Consider the following 24716-nt stretch of genomic DNA (forward strand, 5'->3'; position numbering starts at 1 on the left):
AATTTCCGAGAGCCAATACTTTGCTCAGAGAAAGAGTTGCCAGGGCTGCAACGCATTATTTCATCATAGAGAAGCTCAAATTGTTTATTGAAATCGCCGAAGGTGGTAAGAGGAAATCGCGTAAGAAGAGCTCGAGTCATACGAAAAAAGAACATGGGATACACAGGGCACCCAAAAGCTCCCTCTCAGCTTAATATTCCAGTAGTTTATTTTCGCACTTACTTCATGTGTGGCGTAAAAAAGTGCCTCACGCGATTCATTCATCACGTGCGCAAACCTATGCGAAGATGCAGCAAACATAATAACATCTGCAATCAATTAGTTCGTGTCAGTGTAATATGTCACACGAAAGACACTTTTCTTTATTTATTATTCAGAATGTAAACCTTCTATGACCAACATAGAAATTAATTCGTTCCACGAATTAGTTCCACGAAAGACACTTTTCTATACATATAATTCAGTTCAAGTGATAACTTGAACTAAAGACACTCTAAGTCATAGCCAGGGCAATTACGAAACATTCCTTGTAAAAATTTCCGGGAGCCAATACTTTACTCAGAGAAAGAGTTGCCAGGGCTGCAACGCATAATTTCATCATAGAAAAGCCCAAATTATTTATGCAACAAAGGTAATAACATTAACCTGCAATCAGTTTAAATTAGTTCGTGTCAGTGTAATATGTCACATGAAAGACACTTTTCTTTACATATTATTCAGAATGCAAACTTTCTATGAGCAACATAGAAATTAATTCGTGTCAGTGCAATTATTTCCGCGAAAGACACTTTTCTTTACAAATAATTCAGAATGCAAAGTTTCTATGAGCAACAGCACGCGCTTTGTATATTTACTTTCCACGTATGGTATCCCAGGCCTTGGCCAGTTCCTGACTACTTTCGGTAGAAATTGTCACTGCAAACGCAGACGAAACTTTAAGCACAAGCTCAAACATTGCTTTACACTAAGCAAAAAAATTGTAGACGTTAAGAAACCATCCGAAGCATTAGACGAAACGAATAACTAGAAAAATATCCTGAAAATTAAAACGCGAACACCAACAAATAAAGTTGATAGATTGGCTAATGAGGTGCTCCAAGACATTTCTCCAACGCAATAAATCAGCGAGCTCACAATGTCAACAGCAACCAATAGACACATTGCCTTTTCTAAATGTTTTTCTTATAACAACGCTTTGAGAGTTAGTTGGGCAGATTGCTCATGAGTTCGAAACAGTAAGGATCAGTCTTAGACCTTTAAGTTCAGTAAACGTTAAAGCACCTTTAAAACTCTTAGTTTAAAAAGATATAAGGTAAGGAATAAAGGACTTATTTTATCTCAAAGCAGGAACGTAACACAGATGTTTCTTGATAAATGAGAAGAATGAAATGTCTTGTTTACTTTACACCCCATCAAGGCACACGGAGGACAAGCCGCTATCAAGAAAAGGGCGAAAATCAGCTACTTCGTGCGCCACATAGGACATCGAGGTAGATATTCTCTAAGTAATTCATGACCCTGAATTTCGTTTCTTTCCATGTTAAACGTAATTACGTTTTATGGTATGCATTTATCGCAAGCAATTTTCAAAATTTCCAGCGTTCTGGATGTACATAGTCAAAAGCCCAAAGAAATTTTCTCTTAATAACAGTCAATCATAATTCGTTCGAAATAAATTTTATTTTTAAAAACTGAAACTATGTCTTTTTCTGCAATGGCGTAAATTGCACTTCCCCAGCGAAAATTATTGCATTACTTGAGAATATACTTTAAAATCTTCATTCAATTTCAACTTGATAATTTTAAAGTTTGTTTCTTTCAGTTACACCAGACATAATGAAGCTATTGATCTTGGTTTGTCTTCTTGCCCTTCATACGAAGCCTTGCAAGTCAGATTTATACATGCATTTCCCGCCAGGATCCAATAATCGCTTGAATGGCGCGGGTGAAAATGTTGCAAACAATGCCAGACTCTTTGATTCACAGGTAGGCTGCCCTTTCCAGAAAAACGATTCAGAGCTTGAGTCTCGGATTTTTTTGGTGCAAACCACAGAGCATTACATAATTATTTTGTGACAGAAATTGAACACAACTCTGATCAAAGTCAGTTAGGCTGACATCATGATTTCTATGTCACTAGCTACCGCTGTTTATACATTAGTTCTGTATAATGTAAAAATTTCTCAGTTATCTTCTGGTAGAAGACTGTCCAGGAAAAATTTCAACTCGCCTTTACCTCTAAGGTTTCCAAAGTCGCCCGGATTTGCAGTCAGATCACCCCTTTTCAGGACTACCATCACCTGGACTACCAAGTTGCATGTATCATTTCCACAGTAACATAGTTCACTGAAAAAGACTACCACACTTTTCCCTAATGTTAAAGGAAAAAGACGAAAGTTAAGCTAAGGTATCTTGCAATGAAAATCCATCAAGGATGTTGATTATTACTGAAACAAATAAGTCATAATTTGAACGTGGAACATATACTCTCATTTGACGTACAGTTAAATACGAAAAAACTTTATATATTTTTCACATCATTATTTTTGAAATAATAAACTAATCACACTCCTTGACGAAAGTTCTGAATTCTTCAATAATTTCAAAATTTCAATTGACTACTGAAAAGGTAATAGGAAAGGACTCATTACGTTTTTTATGATTGATGGTCAGATCAGTGTAATATTTTTTTGTGTCATACACTTCTACATGATGTAGTGCTAAAAACCCTTAATCATCTTTAAGGCATGAATTTCGGAATCATTGTTTAAAAAAACCTAGCAGTAATTTTAAACAGTTAATCTCTGCAATATTAGGCAAACCTTAAAGCCACCTGAAGAGCAATGGAGAAATTAGATTTATTCTCTATTAAAATTTCCTCCATTTTTTAAGACGATCAATTATAAAGTTTTTATATTTCATTATCTTTTATTGATTAGTCTGTATTGTGTGTGTTTTTATCAATTCTATCTATACTCAAGCAATATGAACGGGAACTTCATGGGTAAATGTAACATGCAAAGAAAAAAAACGGAGCAATTGTTGAAGAATACACAAATAGTTGTATGCTTGTTCATGTAGTGTACTGCTTAAATTATAGCACGTCAATGCAATGGCTATCAATTTGAGATGATTACGAATAGGCCAGAAGCAAACTTTTCCAACCATATTCAAGCATGTCTTCCAGGTCCCGAGCACGAAGTTAACCTAACAGCAGTTTAGATTTTTCAATTCTAAACTCATAACAGTCTTCGTGATCTGTGTCGATAAAAAAGTGGTTTCATTCATTGGCGGGACAAACAACTTAATTCTTACGATTCGAGCGACTAAAAATGTATCACGTAAAACGCCAATATACACAGTAACAAAGTTTACATTGCATAGAAGGCAAACTATGGTTCATTTCTTTGTGGTTGTTACCGAAAACCCGTGAAGCACCTAAAAGCAATTTAACGTTCATTTATTTCATTTTTCATTTTTTGGCGCGACAAAAAACTTTAAAATTCTTACAGTTTGAGGGAGTGTATATCTATCTTGTAGACCATCAAACACGGTAATGCAAAATAACAGGTGTGTATTTCTGTGTTTGTGCGTGGTTTAACCCATACTGCAAACCCTCAATTTTCCCTCTCTTGGAATTTTGCGGTCTTTCATGTAAGTCTGAGGGTGCATATCAATGAAGTTTAAATTACCGCGTTCTGAAATCATTTACAATGCTGAGCACTAATTTCTTTCTGCATAGCGAATTCAAATAATGTCGGATTTACTCGCAAGAAAAGCTATAAGTTTTGGTGAGAGTATCAAGGACTGTAAAGATCTGCTTTCTCAAGGTGATGAAAGGTAACTTGGAAAATATTGGGTCTAACAAGCCTCTCAAAGTGCTTTCTATTTCGGTCTTGAATGCATGTCTTCCAAAGTTAAAACAGTTGGGTGTTTCTGAGGGATAGCAATCAAAACTTCTGTACTTAGTGGTCAAGATGTGTTCCACATATATTTAACTCCATTCAGTCTAACTTATTTCCTTGCCAAGTATATTCAGTACTCTCGAATCATACACTCGTCTTTTTTTTTTTCTTTTTAGAACAACGACAAGTGTGGATACAACGTGGGTGACAAATATCCTGATAACCCTGGGGACAATATCAATGAGAACAGACAAGAACCAATGGTAACGCTAAGCAAAAACAAATGCTTCCGGTGTCCCTTAAAATTAAGTTCTTGAAATTCGGGATTTTGGACTTATCAACAAGCTAGGAGAAAAGCAGTCAGTTCCACCCTTCTCACTTCTCAAAAACTCATTTGCTTTTACTTATCACTTTTGCAATGTTCACGTTATCAAGTAATTGAGACTTCCTTTCTTTCGTTACTTATGTAGCTATTTAAAAATAATACAATTTTAAAACTATCACTCTTTACTTTAAATAATCAAACGCTCAACATTTCTTCTTTTCGTCCAGGATTCACCTTTTCAACAGGGCTGATTATTTTAATCTGCTTTTGCTTTTTTAGGAATTTTACATGAGTGGGTGCTCCTCTCATGTGAAAACTGAAGTGGATATCATGTGGACAAATCAGCATGGAACAGGACCAAAGACTGACGACAGGGTAGAAACACAAGTCATTTTACAGTACATGTGCCAGCCGTTCCCGGGAGGCAAAATGCCCACTGGTAATGTGGATACCGACTACGAATATCACACCATTCGAAATGGTCAAACATCCGCGTCTAACACATTTGCTGACCAGAGTCAAGAGTCAAGTCAAATTTCAAAACAAAACGGACTTCATGAGCCGTACAATTACTATCAAGCTTATTATCGCAGATATAGAAATAAAGGTAAGATTACTGTTTATCTCTCTCTCTCTCTCTCTCTCTCTCTCTCTCTCTCTCTCTCTCTCTCTCCCTCCCCCCCTCTCTCTCTCTCTCTCTCTGTGTCTCTATCTATCAACCCTAGTTTCCGTATCTATTTAAGGTCTTTACCCAAAGGGAACCGTTACTATGGCAACGAACAATTAGAAAATTTGTGTTTCAAAATACCAAATCTGCGTGAAATAAATTGTGTTTTAACCAGGAATCGATCTGTCTTATGAAAGAAAACGTTTTTCATCCTTCACAGGCTTATTCACCGCTGATCAACAGCTTGCTGGCGATTTATCGATTTATACGCGGCAGAATAGTCAAGGTACCATAAGGGGCATGGAGGTCCCTGAAGAACGCGATTACTATCCATACTGGGGACCCACACCATGGAAGGATATTGCTATCCTTGTCAGCGATAAAAAGACTGAGGAGCTGATGAAGAAATACGTTAATAGGTCCAATTATGGGCTCAAATGTAAGACATTTTAACAGCGAAACTCTTTCAAAATCGTTCCCCTTCTTCCTGTACTTACTTCTGGCTCCCCTTTCAGATATGTGCATCATGTCAAAAGGACTTAAGGATCAAACTGACTGCCCCCCAGACAACCAAGGTGTTGTTGCTAAAAAATGTGTCGCCAAATACATCACCAGGCAAAAGTGTAAAGCGGCTGGAGGGAATTGGACAAGGTTCATCACAAATTACTTGGAGGAGACTGCTGGAGTGTTGAGCACTTGCCGCGGTTACGATGACATGAAACTGGCAAAAGGCGTGCCCTACGAAGCACACAAGATCTCACAAGGATGTGATAATCAGAAACAATATGTTCTTCTTAACAGACCTCCTGAAGTGATCTACGCTCCATCTACCGTCGTCAACCACAACGGAATAAACATGGAAGGCAAATTTTCATCTTACAGATGGAAGGTCCCTTGCTTTCCATCCAACACAACACAACGTTGTGTAATACGGATAAGGTGAGAAAGACAAACATTCGGTGTACTCCCGATAACTCGAACCTTCACCGGAAATTGAAAAAAGGTTCGAGTTATCAGGCGTTAAAAACAAAGCACTGGAAAAAAGGAAAAAACGCTTTTACTGTTTTTCTATTCATGAAGCATACATTTGAAATCAAATCGAATTATAGAGAAGGCGATTGAAATGGAACACTAAATTACTGAGAAATCATAATGTAACGTAAAAGGAGGCAAAGAAGTAGAAGAGGTGAAGTATTAAAGTCGAGGTACTTTAAACTTTGCAGTTTTTAAAGCGAACGACGTCGCGGTTCCAGTCAATGAGGGTAAAATTATATAGAGCATTAATTGAAGGGAAACAAAAATTGTTTCGAGCTTGTGAGAGGTTCGAGTTATCGAGGGTTCGAATTTTCAAGGGAAAAATTGCATTAATTGTATGATGGAGATCCAGGGTAAATCGATTTTGGTTCCAGTTAGCTCCAGTTTCGAGTAAGCGAGGGTTAGAATTATCGGGGTTCAAATGTAACGTTTTTTAACAGTTAAGCAGTTCGGAAGTTGCTATTCACTTGGGTATCACAGAATCCTTGCCATGTCAATGAATTTCAAATTTTAAGCTAGCTAGTTACAGGACTGGACAAATTACTAAGAGCTATATTAATTTGCATAGGCATGAGGGAACCACATTCAAGAAATGATGCATAAATTGTTACACCCTTGGGTGGATATCCAACTTAAAGACTCAGTTTTCGGTAAATTTTTAATGAAACTGACTGGGAATGGTTCTAAGTTAAATTTTAAAAGACAGTGAAGATGATCCCAAAGCCAACATTACTATTTGGACCAACTTCCTTTGCCTACTATGTATCCAAGTACAACCAAATATATATATATAGATGTATATAACTTTTATTTCAGGTACAACATCACAACTTCTGATGCACCGAGGGATTTCGATGCTAATGATAATCACCGGCAAGTGTCATCATAGTTCTTTAATTACATCCATTTTTTAATTTTTTGAAATTGGTAATCCTTGTAATATGATTGGCTCTATTAGTGTGAGTTATTCACAAATCGCACCATTGTTTGCTCTAAATCGCATCTTTTTTCCCATCCAATTGGGAAGCTTTACTAAAAAACGCAACCAATTTCCTTTTAATAGAAACCAATAAAATTTCCGGAAAATGGAAACCAACATTTGCATCTCTCTATAAACCAGCTCACAACTTGATCAACAAAGCATTTGTACAGACTAATTTTTGCGATTTTAAGCACAGTTTCTAGAAGGCCATGTAAATCAGTTATAAATGGGAAGTATTACTCGTTTGTACAATTTGTCCCTCAATTTCTTGGCTGCATAAGGAAAGAGGGATTTTATTTGAGTCTTGATAGAGAAGCAGGCCCGCGCGAAATATGAATGGAACAACCCTCAATTCTCTCGAAGAGAATTGAGAGTTTTTAAGTCTTCTGTAAAAGAATTTTTAAACTCTAACCATGCAGTTTCAGAATTCCTGAAAATAATAATTACTCGCAATAAATTATACAATGAACGTAAGTATGTATAACATAAAAGAAGATGAAATTTGGTGTAAGGAATGACTGACAGGATATCTACTTCAGGACGTTCTTGTTCAAAATCATACTGCTGCTATTTTACAGATAGTTATGTTAAATTTTAGCCATCTTGGGGCAACACTTACGGCATTGTGTAACAGTGTCATTGTATCCATTCCAGATTGGCCAATAACCCGACAACAAAAGCTGTTGATAATGAAACCGACCTCCAACTAGCTTTGAATACCGCACAGGTTGGCAGAACCTTTCAAGACAGAAGTCATGTGATCATTCTTAAACCGCGAAACCTTTTGCAACCGGAACATCAGCATCGCACCATTCGCTACATCGGGGGGATGGGAAAAAGAGGGAACATTGTACAGACCTATCCTGCCATGGAATATCGTTTTTTTCCTGAACGCATCTCTGTCACAACAGAGGAAATTGTGTGTTTCGTCTGGTCTGGTATGAAGAAAAACTTTTAGTTTAATAGCAAGTTGAATTGAAACCTAGGTTCATTCTCTCCAAGAGATAATTATAGTGCAAAGTTTTTCGCATTATTTTACTCTTCTTTCATAAAAAAACTTACACAGTTTAGCCTAAAAGTAGCTTACAAGCAATTTGCCTTCCCAGTTTTCGTCTGTCCTCCTTTCCTTTTGTTTTACACTTTTCTAAATTCTTCGTTGTCGACAATGATTTATAACCTTTTACTAAGGTCAATTTGGTTTCGCTTTTCTTATGTTAAGTATGCACCACAGCATTATAAGGGCCATTCAAGACTGTACCCTTACGAAAATCATGTTGTAGATACCTCAAAGACTAAACCAAAATTGCACGAATGATTATTTTTTGCTATCTGTTAGGTTCAAACAACAATCCTTCGAACTATGACGGACAAGGAACAGCAGGTAACAAAATGCTGGACATATTTATCACATTTATTCACAATAAGAGTAACGATGCTCAGAACATGTAGATACTACCGCAAAGAACTTGAAAGAAGGAGGAATCACGCACAAAGTTTACTAATACGTTCGTGGGTATTTTTTAGGTACGGATCGCACAAACGTTTGCTGGATTAAGGAAGGGTGTACAACACTGGCCCCGAAGTCTTGTTTCAATCTCCCTCTTGACGTCATTGACTACGTTGAAGATTTTGACGGTTACTTGTTAAATCTTCACCTCAACTGGGGATGTTTAGCCCGTAACCAAGTGCTGGATGACGAGCTTAACAATGCCCCGCCCTCTTGCAACCCACCGTGCTTCCGCATCACAAAACCTGGAAAGTACTGTTACATGGGCACGCGCAATAACAATTTCTCCAACCGACGTCACATTGGTCAAATCACTGTGACAAGTGCTTGAACATTGCATGCTAGAGCTGAATTCAAGATCACTAATTATTGATGGTGTTAGTTTTTCAAACATTGGGCTTTTCATGGTAAAATAGAAGGAGGAACTAGGGGCTTTGATGTTTAGTTTGCTAGGAATGGTTGTCTTTTTAATTTCCATTGAAGGTGCTGGTGTTTCAATGCATGTTGAACCTGTTAAAAATAAAAAAGGACACAGTATGGGTTATATCTGCAATCGTGGCTCATTATCTTAGTGTACAATTTTTTAAGGCGCAATTCGATTGAATTTTTCGATCATTTAGCGAATTCATGACATTGGGAAATCGAGACAATAGTTTACATTTCAAAAAGACTATAATCGCGGTTTAAAGAGGCAGACTACCTGCGGAAAAACTAGGCAATCAAGTCTCCACTGGGTTTAGCTTTGCATTTTATTGGTTTAAAGGAAAGCGTGATTTTTCTGTGTCAGCCACTGTGCTCAGTTATGCAAACTAGCGCTCTCACCAGTTACTATCGATACTCAATTAACAATTGCTCTGACGAACAGCCATTTACTTCATTTCAAGCCAGTGCATTTTTTCCTGTGAACGAAAATAGCCTCACAAAGAGAGCTGTTCCTGAACGTCTACAACCAAGCGAGGCATTGCGTATGAACAGACCGATTGGCTGTTTCATCCTTTCCGTCGTGAATTTCCATCCATTAAGTATAAATCTACTCTGTTGCAGAACATAAGTCAAATCCATGTAAGATCCTTTTTAAAATTTGAAGCTACTCCAACCGCCATGGTGGATCTTGATAACGAAAACGAACTGAGTCAGGCCGGGCAGTTTTTATATTTACCAAATGAGGGCTTTTGTCAATGTGCCTAGATTAAGTTTTAAGACTTTACTATGAGGGCCTCAATGGGGTGATGGCTTTTACTGCTAATGGTTTAAATTTTGGCCAATTTACGGCTAACAGTTAACATCTTTCCATCATTGTCACCACAAATTTTTTTGTGTTTAATATTTTAGCGATTAACGGTTCAAATTTACAAATTTTTACGCCAACGGTTATATTTTCTGACTGTTTTACGGCCGTCGGTTAACCCTTAACTCCCAAGATCTCAAAGTAATTCTCCTTACTGTCTACCATACAGTTCTTGTGATGTTAGTTTAGAATTTCGTATTGGATCAACTTATAATCCCCTAACTGATATTTTTTTTATTCTCATCACTTGTCTGCTTGATATTGTATTGATATTGTAAGAAGAAATTCTGTAGTGGTCACTGATGGGAGTTAGAGGGTTACCCCACTGAGACCTTCTACCATTGTCTTCAAACGCTGACAATTGAGTAAGTTATTAATCTTGTACAAGAGATCATAAACTGTTCATATTCTCATGTTTTGTGTGAAACTCCAGATTCGTTTTTTTTTTACCCCTCGATCTCTCTCCTGTGGTGACACTCTCGAAAGCAAAGAACACACTGAAGAGATATATTTAGATTAGCTGAACTTCGTGAAAATCAAACCGTGGCAATTTATCATAGTTTTTCCTTCACAACTTGCTGGAATATCTTTCTCCCGAAGAGAGATATTTATGGTCATCTATATCGTGGCAAAGTACAAAAAGGAATCGATAAGAAAACAGCATAGGTTCAATAAATTGTCAGAGATGTTAGCTGTTGATATGGACTCAATCAGGGTGATTTTTTTCAAACTGATAACTTGAATTCAATCAAAAATTCTGTATCCTTCTTCAAGTTGTAAATTATAGCTAATTTCTTCCAAAGTGGTTTTAGACCCAGGATATAATTTTGCATTTTGATATAGTTCTACTCTTTTCCTGATACTACAATTTACAATAAGTTTAGCATGATGAGTAATTTCCTGTTCGTTCAAGAAATTTGGCTTCCAACATGTACTTTTGACTGAGTGGGAGGGCCGGACATCACGACGGAGAGTCGCATTATATACCCGTCCGGGTATATCAACCAGTTTATCACAAGACCACTAAGCGATAGACGGGCGAACACGGGACAGCCACAAAAAAGATTATACAATTAAATTTTTTTCGTTGTTTTTTGTTTTTCGTTTTTTTCTTTGTTTGTTTGTTTGTTTGTTTTTTTTAGTCAGAGCAAGAAACACACAATTCATCGAAAAACGCGACTATTTTCTCCTCTCTTCTTTTTTCCTTTAATTGTTGTCATTAGAGGGCCGAACGGCTTTTTCCGGACCGGCTCACGTCAAACTATCCAGCCCTACACACGTCAGCTTTCACAATGGTTTTCTTTGGGATTGTACGCTGTACGGGTCATATGACAGTAAGTAATCATCGGGAGAAATGTAAACACAAGGAGTGTTTTTTTTACTTGTCTTTTGGAAGACGTACTGAAAATCTTAGCAAACAAAACTTGATGCCACTGGTTTACAAAGAGCTTTTTGACTACGCTTCTGAAGCCGAAACTAAAAGTCAGGATATAAAGTTAAGAATTTAATACGACAAATCGGAAGAGATGCCTCAATTGTTTTTATGATCACCCGCAGCGACAGAAGTTACTAAGTTCTAAAAAAAACACTAACAAATTCATAAATCGAGATACATGTGAGTGAAGGCCTTATTACGTTGACGCTGGATTATGAATTAATAAACCAGAGTTTCCAGCAAAATAACTGGAGATGTTGCATGCTGTCTAAAGAATGCTTCAACACTTAAGAAACGCTGTTCATTTCCACATCGTATGCTACTTGTTGTTCCTCTTCGTGGTTCGGCAGAAAAGGCAAATACTTGGCCACTTTGAAGTTAGTGACGCGGTTGAGACCAAACGGCAGGTCATAGACTTTAATGGAGGCTGTCTCCATCCGTCCCTCACTTTCATCTGACAGATGCTCCCTCCATGCCTTTATACCGCGCTCCTCGTCGGTTCCAGGGATGGTGTTGTCCAGAATCAGAGCAGAAATACACCCTACTGCCATACTTGTTTTGAAGAGTACTGTAATTATTTGGTCAATTTCTGGGACACCTACTGAGTGAATGATGCAATTAATGCCATGCAATAAGAACTCTGATCACAAATGCACGAATTACGAAATTTTTACACAATGACGCTGGTATTGGCAAAATTAGGGCGTAAGCGCCGACTATGTAGGCTTACAAATTCATGCACTAGATTCCTTTCAACTTAAGAAAGGGCTCGATTCAAACAGGACACAATCTCGGCCAAAATAGTTGAAACATTACATAAAGATCTCTCCCTTTAACCACTTTCCCATCAATTTATTGGTTTAGACAGGTTTTGTCCGATTAAGAGTACCATTTAGCATGATAGCGATATTCGAAATTGATTTAACTCAAAAGATTTAATATTCTGATAAAAGATCACCTGTGCTAATCGCGTTCTCGTGATTTTTCATGTAATACGGCAGACCCAATCCAAATACAGTAGAAAATCCAACAATGAACAGATTCCTGGAGGAATTCATGTCAGCAAACTGCAGATTGGAGATTCCAACAGCGGTAATCATTCCAAACATGACCATAAATACTCCACCGACGATGGGATCTGGAATGCAGACGAACAACGCGCCAAATTTGCCGAGAACGCCAACAACCATCAGTACCAAAGCCCCAAATTGAATGACACGGAGGCTTCCAACCTGATTATACATCAAAATTATAACATCATGAAGTAATTTTTTTATACAGCTTTGTAAATCCAACGAAATAGGGCCAAGCGATTCGGGTTGAGTCTTGACAGAAATAGTCAAACATTAAAACGAAGCCCCACGCCTGTACAAAGAGTTGAATTTTCAAACCAATAAAAATTTTAGGTTCGAGAGAACTTGTCTCATTTCGCCAGTTTTCTGATGCTTCAATATATCGAACTTTTGTTGTAATCGTGGACTGGCTGTTTTACTAAAACTTTTATATCCTTTACGATTTCCTCTTCAACGCTTTCCGTTTCTCTTGAAACAATTTACCTTCGTTATCCCGATAGCCCCTACGTTTTCACTGTATGAAGTAGTACCATTCCCGGTACCAAAAGCTCCTGCTAAGAGACATCCCATTCCTTCCATTCCGATGCCACGGTTGACTGCGTGTTTTGGCGGTGGTGGTGCTCCTGCCAATCTCGCACATGCGTAGTAATCACCTACGGACTCAATAATAGAGGCCAGCACGCCAGCAAGCATTCCAAACACCCCTGCAGCACTAACAGAAGGCGTTCCCCACTGACCTAAAAAGAGGGCAACGTGAAATTGAACCTCTACCATAATATAGTCATGTCTTGAAAAAATGCCGCGAAATTGACGGAATTTAAGAAAATCTTAGCACATGTGTATCAGAAACAATCAATTCCACCTGTCAGTGTCGCTTTTAAGGTATGGACCAAGGAGTTTTATCAATGAGGACACTCACTTGTGAGGCAAATCAGACGGAGCATGAATATCATTGACGCTGAATCGTGGTCATATCCTGTACTAACCTGGGTAGGGAAATCTGAACCATTTTGCTTCTCTCAATACAACAGTTCTGGCATCGGTCCTGGCCATGTACTGAGGAACACTAGGATCAGAGGGAAAACCTCCCGAAGCGGTGATGATAGCGCAAATTATCCAAGATACAGCAATCGCGAGGATCACCTGTTAAAACCGGCGGGCAGTTATCGCAGTAATATTGTGCGTTACAAAACAAAGAGAGCAGCGGTAAATCACAAAGAAATTTTAAACGCCGAAGGTGACGTATTTCAAATTTCGCCATCTATCAATGCAGATACACTCAAATGATTTAAATCAGCCTGCATAACCAGCGCCCGTTTATCGAGATAAAAAGCGAACGACTCCTTTGTAGGAAATGAGTTTTTGCTTCCCACATTACCTCCACAAGTCAATGTTTCAGTGTTCGCTATTTGTACTTACGAGGTGTCTTATATTCCCTGAAATTTAAAGGTCATGTTCTATTGTTCCCTAAACCTTAGCCCGAATGGCACTCAGCAGTCCTCGGTACATAACACTCACCGGAAACAGTCTGAACAACGGATAGTGACCAACGTAACACTCTCTACGTTCTTTGCTGTATCCAGGAAATGGAATCTTTATTTTGGTAAGGTATTGTGAGAACAAGGCAATTAACACGATCGTCCTGCAATACACAAAAGACAAATGATTAAAGGAGGTGAGTTCTAAAGAAACTGTGGTACTACGTCGATGGGAGAGTATAGCAGGGTAATTTAGTATTATCAACTGAGTTGATAACTTAAATGGCCACCGTAACCTTTCTGAAGTTTCGAACCTTAGCACTTCGTCAGAGCGAAAGACGAAGGGCTTACGTTCGAAACGTCTGCTTTAGAAACGCTTCATGTTCACAATGCATCGAAAGAGTGTACTTATTTCTTACAGAGGTAACCACACGAAGATTAATGTTCAAACTTAGGGGAAAGAACTACTAGTGTGGCCTAAGCACACGGATGTTTTCAACCATACTACACTGACTAGCGTAATTTAAATTAGATTGAGTCATGCAGCTGTAAAAAAATAAGATTCTGATCATCTTTGACAAAGCTTCTCCCAATTTCTGTAACATAAAGCCATTATGAGAATTGTTTCTCATCCAGGGTGTTTTCTCCCGGCGTAAAGCCATTTAACCCTCGGTAACCCGGCCAGCTAATGGCATTGTGAGAGTTAGGATTTTTCCTTAATGATCCAGGTAGAGTTCGAACCCAGACCTTTCAACTCTGTTAACCTCTAGACAATGCAAATCCATGTAATACTCACGTCATTGAAATTCCCCAATGGTTTCCTTTTAACATGAAACAAACAATCGATTGTTAGCGTAAATACAAAAAAAGGAGATTATTCACCACGGTATGGATGCTAGAATTAGATACCTGCGTGTTCTGCTGCTACGTTGAAAAGAGCCAGACCCACAAGAGTTATCGTGGGCGCTATGGTCAGTGGTCCGATGAAACGGAGAAGAAAACCAACAATTCCAGTGAAGCCAACCAACATTTGAAATAATGATGAAACCATTATGGCACCTTGGATCTAATGCAAAAAAGACGATTTTTTGGTTCATAATCGATTTGACAAATGAGAACGAAAGTGATGAGGAGAAGGATCACGGTGTTGTAAATCATTTTGACTTTTATATTTACCTCTCTCATCCGAGGTTTCCAGATTTCGGACATTTCCAATGTTGAGTTACTGTATTCTTTTGAAAGATAACGTTATGTTTTAGCACTTACATGATTAAATTCTAACTAGCTGAAAAGTAATGTCGTATAGGCAATAGGTGACTTAATAAAAACCAAATTGTCAATCTGTATGTCTCTCTGTTTGTCGGTGTAATCATCAAACATGTGTAAGATAATCCTGAAGAGAGACAAACGAACTGGCGAGGGCTTCAATACGTAATCGTTCAATTGGATTCAGCAATTCAGCCCACGATTAATTGTTATTTACTCGACAAATGGTCAAACAATCATGACACAAAAAAAACACCTTCAGTTAATTCAACCTTTCAATTAATCGTTGAAAGAAGGTCCTTGTTTGGCTTGTTAAAAAGCAAACAATCAACTGACCTTCAGGTTTAGGACACGTCCACTGAGGTAGAGACAAAATGGCAAAAGTCGGTGTCAGAAAAGAAAAAGCCCCTCCCTGAATGATCGGCAGCCTGTAATTCCCAAAATAAGAAGATTCAATAGAGCAACTTGATAGATTGAGCTGAGTCCCGGGAGGGAGGGTGACTGGGAGTTTTCAAACACTTGAGAGGGGAGGGGAGGAATTCAACTGTGTCACTCTCAATATGTCAACCCTGCCGTCATGTCGAAATCCCTGTGTTTTTTAAGAGTGACATTTTCCTACTGGATAGATTCATCGTGTCCGCTTTTTCAGCTCCATTACAAGGTTCTTGTGTTGAAAAAACTAATTGATCTTACAAAGGGGGAAAGGAATGACGATAATAACGGGCATTGAAGGACCTTCCCTTAGCCATATCCCTGAATCCTTGAAGCGGAGTTTCGGAAGATTGGAATTGATCTGAACTGGATGGGTGATTGCAGCCAATTTAGGCACTTGGTTTGTGGAGACAAAGCAGAAAGTAATACGAGCAAGGATTAGAAACGTGGAGAGATAGCTCCTTCCCAGAGCCCACAAATGTTCCACCACCTGCTGTTTTGCTCCTGGCCTCTCCTCCGACTGGGAACCTGGAATATTTAACGTGATCGTCAAAAGCCTCTATGCTCCGGTGAACGTTTTTTTTTTATATTCATTGAAAAAATACCTACAGAAAGTTCAGCCCCGAAAAATTGACACCTTTCACTCACAAGATTTCATTAGCAATTCTACTTACTGTCTGCCACTCAATTTTTAATATGTTGACTTTGGTGGATTTGGTATTGCATCAACTAATAAAACCGAATTTTATAGTTTTCTTTATTCTCATTATAGTCCTTGCTTGATATTGTAGTGATTTCTTCGAAGAAATTCTGTCATTGGTCACATCGCGGGAGCTATTCATTTTGGCATAAATCGAAATTTTACAAAGCTTCATTTACAAAGTCTATCCACCGTATTCATTCGGCCTTTAGCCGTCATTTCAATTTACCGCGCCGTTGCCCTTTCCAAAAACTTTTTTGAGCGCTCTTTGGAGCCTAGCAATTACATGATAAGATGGAAGTTGAGCTGTTTTAAATTTGTCTTTTACGGGGGGGGGGGGGGGGACCGTTTTTTCTACCTTTGATCATGACGTACAAAACAAAGAGTTGGTGATTAAAGAAAGGTTACATCTTTGAGTATTTTTCAAGCGGGCGAGTAGTCTGTGCTAACCTCGTATTTTACTTACAGCATGGTGGGGAAAGGAAGCAATGATTGCAATTGCGTCCATCGATGTAGAGATTTAAATTTTTGTTTATCGTTCCTGTAATTTCCAACATTTTCCTCTTCTTCTCCTTGACATCTTTTTTTACATGTTCAAGAAACGGTGAGGCAAATTCCAGTGCCATATCCATCCAAAGAAATTAAATAGCCATACACTATAGAAAAAAGGCTTGTCCGCGGTAGTATATTACTCTGAAGTATGACCTACAGGTGACAGAACGTCTGAAAAAAAAACCCCCTACCTGAGCATCCAAACGTTGAACTGCAAACAAAGTGACAACTCCAGAAACAAAAAGTATCGTGCTCAGAACTTCACTAAATGGCAGGGTGTTACTACCAAAACACATCGGACCGCTAAGAATGAAGGGAATTGACAAAGTTCCTCCTACGCATTGTAAGGTAATTGCTGAAATAAATGAGAAAAAATGTTGATTAAAAAAGCAACATATTCAAATTATTAAGGCATTCCTCTGTCTCGATAACCGTTAAAAAATACCACTTTCTTTTCTACAGAGCACAAAACTCTCTTTCCCTTCAATTTTCTTTTTAACCACAAGTTCGCTGAGTGTTCTTTGTGAGGACATTATGTTTAGAATCTTCGGATCTTGACTGTTTCGATTCAAATGGAAATTGAGGAAAAAGAAGAAGAAACTCGGGGACTTGTTGCTTAGAGACCAGATTCTATTACAGAGGCAAAGATTTTCATCGAAATCTCAGTCCATGTCCCTAGAGGTAGATTATCCCTATGACATGTGCCTATTCGTGTCATTGCCTCCTTTGGCCAGGGCCTTGGTGATCTCAGACCTTAACAACTCCTACAAACTCCATCATTGTTATGTGGCCGTTTGTTGGCATGACAGACTTGTTAAATGACTGTACAGATGGACCTACGGTAACAGTAAGCAGTCTAAAAAGACAGAAATTGGAGGAACTAGTTTCACTTCATTCGTACCTGAAAACCCAGCAACAAGCAGATATACCATGGTGGATTTTCGTCGATGAGGTAGTCAAGCCGAAAGCTCTCCTTTTCTTCTCAGCATCGGGCTTGGAAGTCTTTGAATAACAAACATATTCTTTTAGTTCCTTAGTGATTGGCTTCTAGCCTAGCTATCACATATGACAACCTTTATGAGGTTCACACATCGTGGCAAGGGTGACAATAATTTGAATGGACGTCTGCGTTCCTTAATTGAATAAAGCTGATAATACTTTGGAGAATTGACGCCGCCGACTTTGACAGAACTACGCGAGGGGTGGGAGTGGGGGGGTGGGTTGTGTGCTGGCGGAAGAGATATCTTATTATGTGGCAAAACTTGGCCTGGATTATAACAACTGTAAATGATGTAACTTTTGTTCGCTAAGCTAATTAACTCTGTGCTAAGAAATTTCTTAAATGTCCCCGATGTTGCTTCTACATATCAGTGATCACTCTCACTAGATAACTTATCATTCACTGGTCTTCTTTTTGGACGACTCAGGCGTCTAACGGATTTTAAGGGATTATCCCTTATTTTGATACACCACGCGCTCCCGCCCGGTGCTGGGGGTGGATGGCGTGACAACCCTGGGAGAACTTACGTAACCGAGTTCTCTGCTACTAGAACAAACACTGTAAACGTATTTTGAAAGATTTACGTCAACACAAGCATGTAAAACTGCGCTACAACGTAACATCAGGTTTTCGTGTGCGTGTACGCATCGTGTTTCAGTGATTTTTGCACGACTGATTTGTACATGTCTCTTTGATACATATCTAAAATTTAGCTCAGCTGGGTTACAAGCCCAGTCTGGAGAACAACCCCTTAGCCAAAGGAATTATTTATCTCAATTTTCTCTCCACGGGTTCAGTATTTGAGGATCAAAAGAGTGATCTTAGACTAAATTATCCTCGGACCTGAGCGAACACATTACCAACCGGCATTTTGAAGCAAACACTTTCCTTACCTGAATTTCCTCTCCACTCATTGTAATTACTCCGCGTTCTTCGGACTTTTATATGTATATATTACTGGATGAATCGGTGGGTCCCTTCTTACCGATCACCTTGAACTAAAAGTAGACAAAAAGTGATATATGTCGCCATCGCTCTTTGGGTTCAATGGGATTACAGACTGCAATGTGGAACTCATGGCCACAGGTATAGCTTTAATACTGAAGATTAACGAGATGATGTTGAACAATAAGAAAATAATAGTTTAGCAAGAGGATGTTACACTACGTAAGGTACCTCACTGTAATTTCCTCAGTAGACGGTCGGTTTTAGCCCCAAACAACGGAGCAGGTATCAAATGTCGCTAGGACTGGCATCTCAAGAATGTGACGTCTTCATCAAGGACAGTTTATAAACGTACAGTCTAAAGGGGCGTGTGAGGACTCTTATAATGAAATTCTGTTGGAGCATCGAGTCACGCACTGGACTGGGAATCTTTTTGCCACACTCCGATGAACTTTGTCATGTTAGCCAAAATGAAGTATCGAACCATCAGTTGGATAAAGCAAAGCACTGCAATTTTCTATTGCGCTCCCCGACACGCAGTAGAATCGCACAAATCAAAACATCTCTTACCTTCAACTCCTATCTAATCACTATCTGTGTTACAGTCCTTAATTATAAGTTCTTGGAGATCAACTGAAGACAAAACGTACGATTAGCGCGTAATCCATAAAGGACTTATCATTTACCTCATGAAAAAGAGAAAGAAAAAGAGACACTAGATGAAGCCCTTTCGTCATGAGGAGCTTGCCGCTTGCACCCTTCAATTTTAGGGGGCGATCTTTTATTGACAAAAACAGAATCCTGTGTTTTCCAAATACATTTGCCGCGCCCTTAAGCATATTTATATTGAGATTATAAGTTATGTTTTCAAATTTTGCTTGTTTTCTTGTTTTTTTCTTTTTTTCTGTAATTATAAGGACAAGGTTAGAATGCTCTATCCCAAAGGATCATTACATAAACTTGGTTTCTCCCGCTGTACCTCTAACCAGGACAAATTCCTCTAGATGAAAAGGATATACAGATGGTATTAGTGTAGCGGGGGCTTCGGACTGACCAGTTTAGTCAAGCAGTTTACACTCCACTTCTCTTGTAACAACATGTAGGAGTTGGCCAAAAATGTCCTAGAGTCGTGTCGTCATTGTCGATGAGCAAACCACTTTTTCAACTACTCCCCCCCCCCCCTCCCAAGAATATCCTGCTCGGGCCATGGTGAACAAGGATAATTCTTAATCATCTGTGTTCACGATGAAGTGTTCAGGATATCAGCAGGGAAGAGGTTCTCAGTGATATCCTGACAACGTAAAAAATCTGATGACTCACTTTTGACGGAATAGTAGTGTTTGAATAGACCGCGGAAAATCAGAGCATGGAAAAAGGGACTGGAAATGAATCAGACACAACTGATCAAGTATGAAAGGCAGTTTTAAAAAACAGCGACGAGCATCCCACGAAGCAAACTGTAAGGTGTTCGTTAACATATTTCCCGCGCGTTGCAAAAATATTTGAAGGATATTAAACACAATAGCCTCCATTTGGAGCGAAAATACGTTTGGACATTATGTGTTACACGAAGCTCAGAGTTTTCCTCAAGCTCTCAGAAAATTTTACGCATCTGGGAACAGATAATGTCTGCGGACAAAATTGATAGGTCCTGATGACTCGCTTTTTGACGTCTCAAAACGTCAGTCTTTAAACTCTTTACGGCTAATTTACGTTTTAACTCAGTTGTTAACACTAAATTACCTATTATACTCTCCCACCGACAGAGCACCACAGTTTCTTCAGAAACTCACCCCCTTTATAAAACAATATAGTTTATATATAATGGACTCTAGGATTTCTAGACACTATACCCATGATATCCATCAGCCTTCTACGCCTGACAAAGAGAAAAAAAAAACGTCGGGGGGGAGGGGAGGGGAGGGGAGGGGAGGGGAAGGGAGGATTCCAAAAGGGCGACAGATTCGAAAGTTTAAGCATGCTCAGATATCGATCTTGGCGAAGTGCCGTTTGATGACACAATATCTTGGTAATAGGAAAAAGATCTTTCGACTGAGATTAATAGCGTTTCCTTCGGTAGATTTTCTTCGAAAATTGGCTCAGTCCTAACCACATACAGTTCATATTGTTGCATGAAGCGACTAGCATCATGGCTACTCCCCTGGATGGAATGTTGTCTGTTGCAGTTAGCACCTTTCCGCCTCAGCATCCTTTTTAAACTGGTACACCTACATGGAAAAGAAAAAGTGAGAGGAAAACTGGGGCTGATAGACGAAGTCGCGTGATGGTAAACTTCTCGAGAAAGTTAACGCACATTTGACTCAAAGTCGCGTTTTGATCTGTTGTTTGAAACAAGTCCCTTCCGACAAATTTAGATCATTTTGGGAATTGTAAATGGGAAAATAGAGAAAATATATATGAAAAGACTTTTTTTTGGCTTTTTGATGTCGGCAAAGACAATAAATGAGAGCCGAAGGAGACGAAATTGCAAATTTGGCTGTCAAACTCAGTTAAAACGCCTTTGGGTGGTGCCGTAGAATCAACAGACAGAATAATTATAGATAATGAGAAACTCCAGCAATTTCATTGGCAAAGGCAATGATAATTGAGATAACCAGGTCTTAAAGTATTACTGTGGTTAATCAAAGGGTTAAAACTTGGCTATGTTAGCTGGTTACAATGAAAAGGGAGCAAGTATTTGGTGTTTAAACAATTGCATTAAAATTGAGTAGAGAAGTTATAAGCTGATCAGGGAGTCAAACGTTGATGAATAAAAAAAAAATGAGAATGTAGAGGGATTCTAAGCCAACACCTTTAAAGAAAAGTACCACTAACAAACAAGAAGAATGAGATGAGAGATGTCTGGGAGGAAGCATGTCAAAACTACACCATATCACTTGCTTTATTTAGTTTCCTACTCATAGTGCATGTGCTAACAATGTAATATTTCCTTGAGCATAACTTGAACAATAACTGCAGGTAGCAATTCTTGTTATATCTAACTACCCTCATTCAGCAAGATACAAAATTGAAAGCTAAGACTATTGCAATGCAAACATTGCCTCCGGAAAAATGAATGCCTCTAAGTTGATTCCTCTTTAACTGGCACCACAGCAACAGGGATATGGGTATGATGCAGAACATAGTCACTAACACTACCCAAGACAGTACGACGCAGGGGGCTCAGACCCCTGGTGCCCATAATGATGAAATCCACATTTTTAGATGCTGCATAATCAACAATTGCTTGTCCGGGATTGTTACTGCTCTCACTCTCAAACTTGCGATGCTTGAAATGTCAAAAGAATGCAGTACATTAGGATTGGATATACAGTTGTCACTACATAAATATATACTGATTTAGCACCCTGAGCACTTTTTCTTTAATTTTCTGAGTCAAGGGGTCTGAATTAGTTTGAAAATGGGTGAAAACATCAGTATCATACTAATTAAACTTATTGGCATATGTATAGATATATATCTGAGCAGATTTATCAAAACATACCCATGAGCACAACAAGCTCAAAGTCCCTTCCCAAGCTCCCTCCTTTAGAAACTGAAAATTCTTTACCTAATTGTTAGCCACCCACCCTCCAATAGGCCAGTTTGCAGCCTACTTGCAGGTGCTATCCTTGATCTTGAGCCCCCACATTTTTGCTGGCCATGCTAGCTTATAGGTGGGCAGGTAAGACCGAGTTGTGAGGCCTTTGCGATATCAATTTAGCCAGGCCCAAATATGACATTTTGACTCTCAACCAACCCCCAGTTATTGAGTCTTAGCCCATTGATTTGGCAGTGTGGCAGGGCACAAGCCTTATGGCCAGTCAGGCAAAACAGTGCATTGTCAAAACAACCTAACAAAACTCTTCCAACCAATAGGCAAACTACCATAGGTTGAGAAGTCCAAAACCTACCCTCTCCTCCCCTGAGCTTTGGGCACAGAGCTGCCAGTGACCCACCCTCTAATGAACTGGTTCAAGGCTACATCCAGTGCTGGCCTTAACAATAATCTTCTCCAACTAAAAACTAGCCGATGGGTGTTTGCAACCCCTCCTAAGCCAGCTGTTTGGACTCTCTACCACCCTCCGACCACACAGCATTCACCCACTACCTGAGCTGTAGCAGGGAATAACCCAGTGATTGTCTATCTTGCAACATGTCAGGCATGTGTTTGCAAATCCAAGCAGATATACATTTATTTCTATATTTCACAGTAATTTTGATACGGATGGAAAACACTTTGTTTCCCTCCAATATAAAGAAAATCCAGATTTCAAATCTTCTAATAACTTTTAACTAATTCATGATATCTAAATAATGTCATATTAACATCAAGTTCTCTTGATGATTTGTCTGGGAAGTTGACTGAAACTTAAGAGGTAAGAAATAATTACAGTTGATCATCTGGAAGACATTTAGTTTGAAAATAAAGACAGACCTTTACTGAACCGCATTTTGTTGTGAAGTCATTCTCAACTTTTTCCACTTCCTTCATTGTTTCCTCCATGATTTTTTTCCACTCCTCAGCAGGAAGCTGAAAAGGTGCTGTAAAAGTGATGTAGATTAAAGAAATTAAAGTTGTTTTTAATAAGCCTGGAGTTTGGCTAATCTCTCTTAGAGTGTCATCTTGTAGTAACAAGGAGAGATCATTTGGTAATCAAAGCCTCTTTAAGGTTAAGTAATTGTTTCTTTATTCTCATGATCTCCATGAATGACTCTGCAGTAATACTGCAAGAAGTTAGCGAGTAACTTGCAGGATTTATCATGTATGTACGTGCTGTATATAATTTCATCATGTTTGTCTGCATAATGTACAAAATAAAAAAAAATGGGTTGCTTCATTCAATTAATAACATTTATTCTCCAACTTACCTTTTAAGCTAAAGGTGGGAAGATGTTTCTGCTGCCAAACATGATAACCAATCAACTCATCCTCAGGCTGGGAGGCTTTTTCCAAGTACCCTGTGAGATACACAGACTAATCAAAATGCAAGCAGTTTTAATTTTTCTTTTCAGTTTGCACATTTTAAACCTGCATGAAAAGTTTATGGTGCATAATGGTCACAGCAAATTGGCATGGATTTTCTTGACACAGAGTATTTTGATCTTGTGTTTTAAAAGGGCTGAAATAAATTTAATAAATTTGTGTATATGGCTAGAGAAGTCTGCCTGCATCTTTTAATGGAAGGAGTGATCATTCCCATAAATTTTTGACAATTTTTAACTTGAGATCACCTTGTCAGTCACAGGGTGATCATGCCTTTCTACTTTGGGAGGGGTGTATGATAAACCGATTGAGAAAATTGAATAATTCCCCTTACAGCCTTGACGATTAATTCATCAAGCCTGCACTGCTACTGTACTTGTGTACTGATTAAAGTCATTAAATGTAAACTACCAAATTATCACAGTATCCAAGCATCATTAATATTCCAACATCAATATACACACTTGAATCTTTTCAATAATTTAGGAACTTTCCTTGCGTACAAAGTGCATCTGTGTGGTATTGCTAAAGATTTGATTTACGACAACATTTTTTATATTTACCTGACAATACATTACATTTTTGTCATTTTCTTGTGTATGTATCACGCAAACAAATTCGTAACAGTCGATTTTCCGAATATTGCAATCAAGATTTGTTACCGGGAACATTTACACACTCCTTTGCAAAGTCCTTCGCTTAACAAGCTAGACATCAAAACGTAAGACTTTGTTAAAATTTCAATATAGCGAGCAGTTATCTCAAGAATATTGATAAATCCTACTGACACAATAGGCTGTGATCTGCAAACTTTAAGATTTAAGTCATTCGATTAGCTGAATTTACTTAGCGACAGTCCAGTACATCGAACGCACCTTTCGCGGATTCACGCCCCCATTCCCTTCAGAGCGCACGAAAACTAGCGAGTCAAAAATCAACACACTTACACTTTAAAGCATAATCAGAGTTCTTGCTGCCATCCACTGCAACTAATACCTTCCTTTTACCGGACATGATTCTCAAAGCATCAAAGCAAAGTGAGATCGTGGATCGTGCGAGTTCCCTCCGGACTGCTAGTGTTCAGGAAACCCAGTTTAATCGTGTTTGCATTATTTATCGCCAATGGAATTACGCGTACG

The 24716-nt window shown here is 38.7% G+C and overlaps 3 protein-coding genes and 1 long non-coding RNA gene across 5 annotated transcripts; 1 reads left to right on the forward strand and 3 right to left on the reverse strand.

Moving 5' to 3' along the window:
- Positions 1-1225: 1225 nt before the first annotated feature.
- On the forward strand, positions 1226-8951 carry LOC131782652 (protein DD3-3-like). The gene is made up of 11 exons (XM_059099396.2): positions 1226-1312; positions 1418-1490; positions 1823-1986; positions 4082-4168; positions 4510-4837; positions 5118-5336; positions 5413-5836; positions 6749-6805; positions 7569-7852; positions 8251-8295; positions 8439-8951. Exons 3-11 carry the CDS (start codon positions 1837-1839, stop codon positions 8750-8752), a joined length of 1908 nt encoding a protein of 635 aa, XP_058955379.2. The 5' UTR covers positions 1226-1312; positions 1418-1490; positions 1823-1836; the 3' UTR covers positions 8753-8951.
- Positions 8952-10889: 1938 nt separating this feature from the next.
- Positions 10890-15386, reverse strand: LOC131782666 (solute carrier family 23 member 2). Of its 2 annotated transcripts, XM_066173476.1 has the most exons (9): positions 15298-15386; positions 14872-14927; positions 14605-14761; positions 14492-14516; positions 13736-13859; positions 13204-13360; positions 12701-12954; positions 12103-12376; positions 10890-11742 (listed from the first exon to the last, which is right to left on the reverse strand). In XM_066173476.1, exons 2-9 carry the CDS (start codon positions 14902-14904, stop codon positions 11432-11434), a joined length of 1335 nt encoding a protein of 444 aa, XP_066029573.1. In that variant the 5' UTR covers positions 14905-14927; positions 15298-15386; the 3' UTR covers positions 10890-11431. The 2 variants fall into 2 exon arrangements, with proteins under 2 accessions (XP_066029573.1, XP_066029572.1); XM_066173475.1 differs by lacking the exon at positions 15298-15386 and having other exon boundaries at positions 10890-11745; positions 14872-14979.
- A 2160-nt stretch (positions 15387-17546) lies between these two features.
- Positions 17547-18941, reverse strand: LOC136283914 (uncharacterized). The gene is made up of 3 exons (XR_010718992.1): positions 18822-18941; positions 18539-18643; positions 17547-17647 (listed from the first exon to the last, which is right to left on the reverse strand). It is a non-coding gene; the product is annotated as an uncharacterized lncRNA (long non-coding RNA).
- Positions 18942-21467: 2526 nt separating this feature from the next.
- LOC131782672 (universal stress protein YxiE) lies at positions 21468-24681 on the reverse strand. The gene is made up of 4 exons (XM_059099414.2): positions 24525-24681; positions 23463-23552; positions 23029-23135; positions 21468-21879 (listed from the first exon to the last, which is right to left on the reverse strand). The coding sequence occupies exons 1-4, from the start codon at positions 24589-24591 to the stop codon at positions 21673-21675; spliced, it is 471 nt and encodes a 156-aa protein (XP_058955397.1). The 5' UTR covers positions 24592-24681; the 3' UTR covers positions 21468-21672.
- Between the last annotated feature and the right edge of the window lie 35 nt (positions 24682-24716).

Source organism: Pocillopora verrucosa, chromosome 10, assembly GCF_036669915.1.
Source record: "Pocillopora verrucosa isolate sample1 chromosome 10, ASM3666991v2, whole genome shotgun sequence".
Lineage (NCBI taxonomy): Eukaryota > Metazoa > Cnidaria > Anthozoa > Scleractinia > Pocilloporidae > Pocillopora > Pocillopora verrucosa.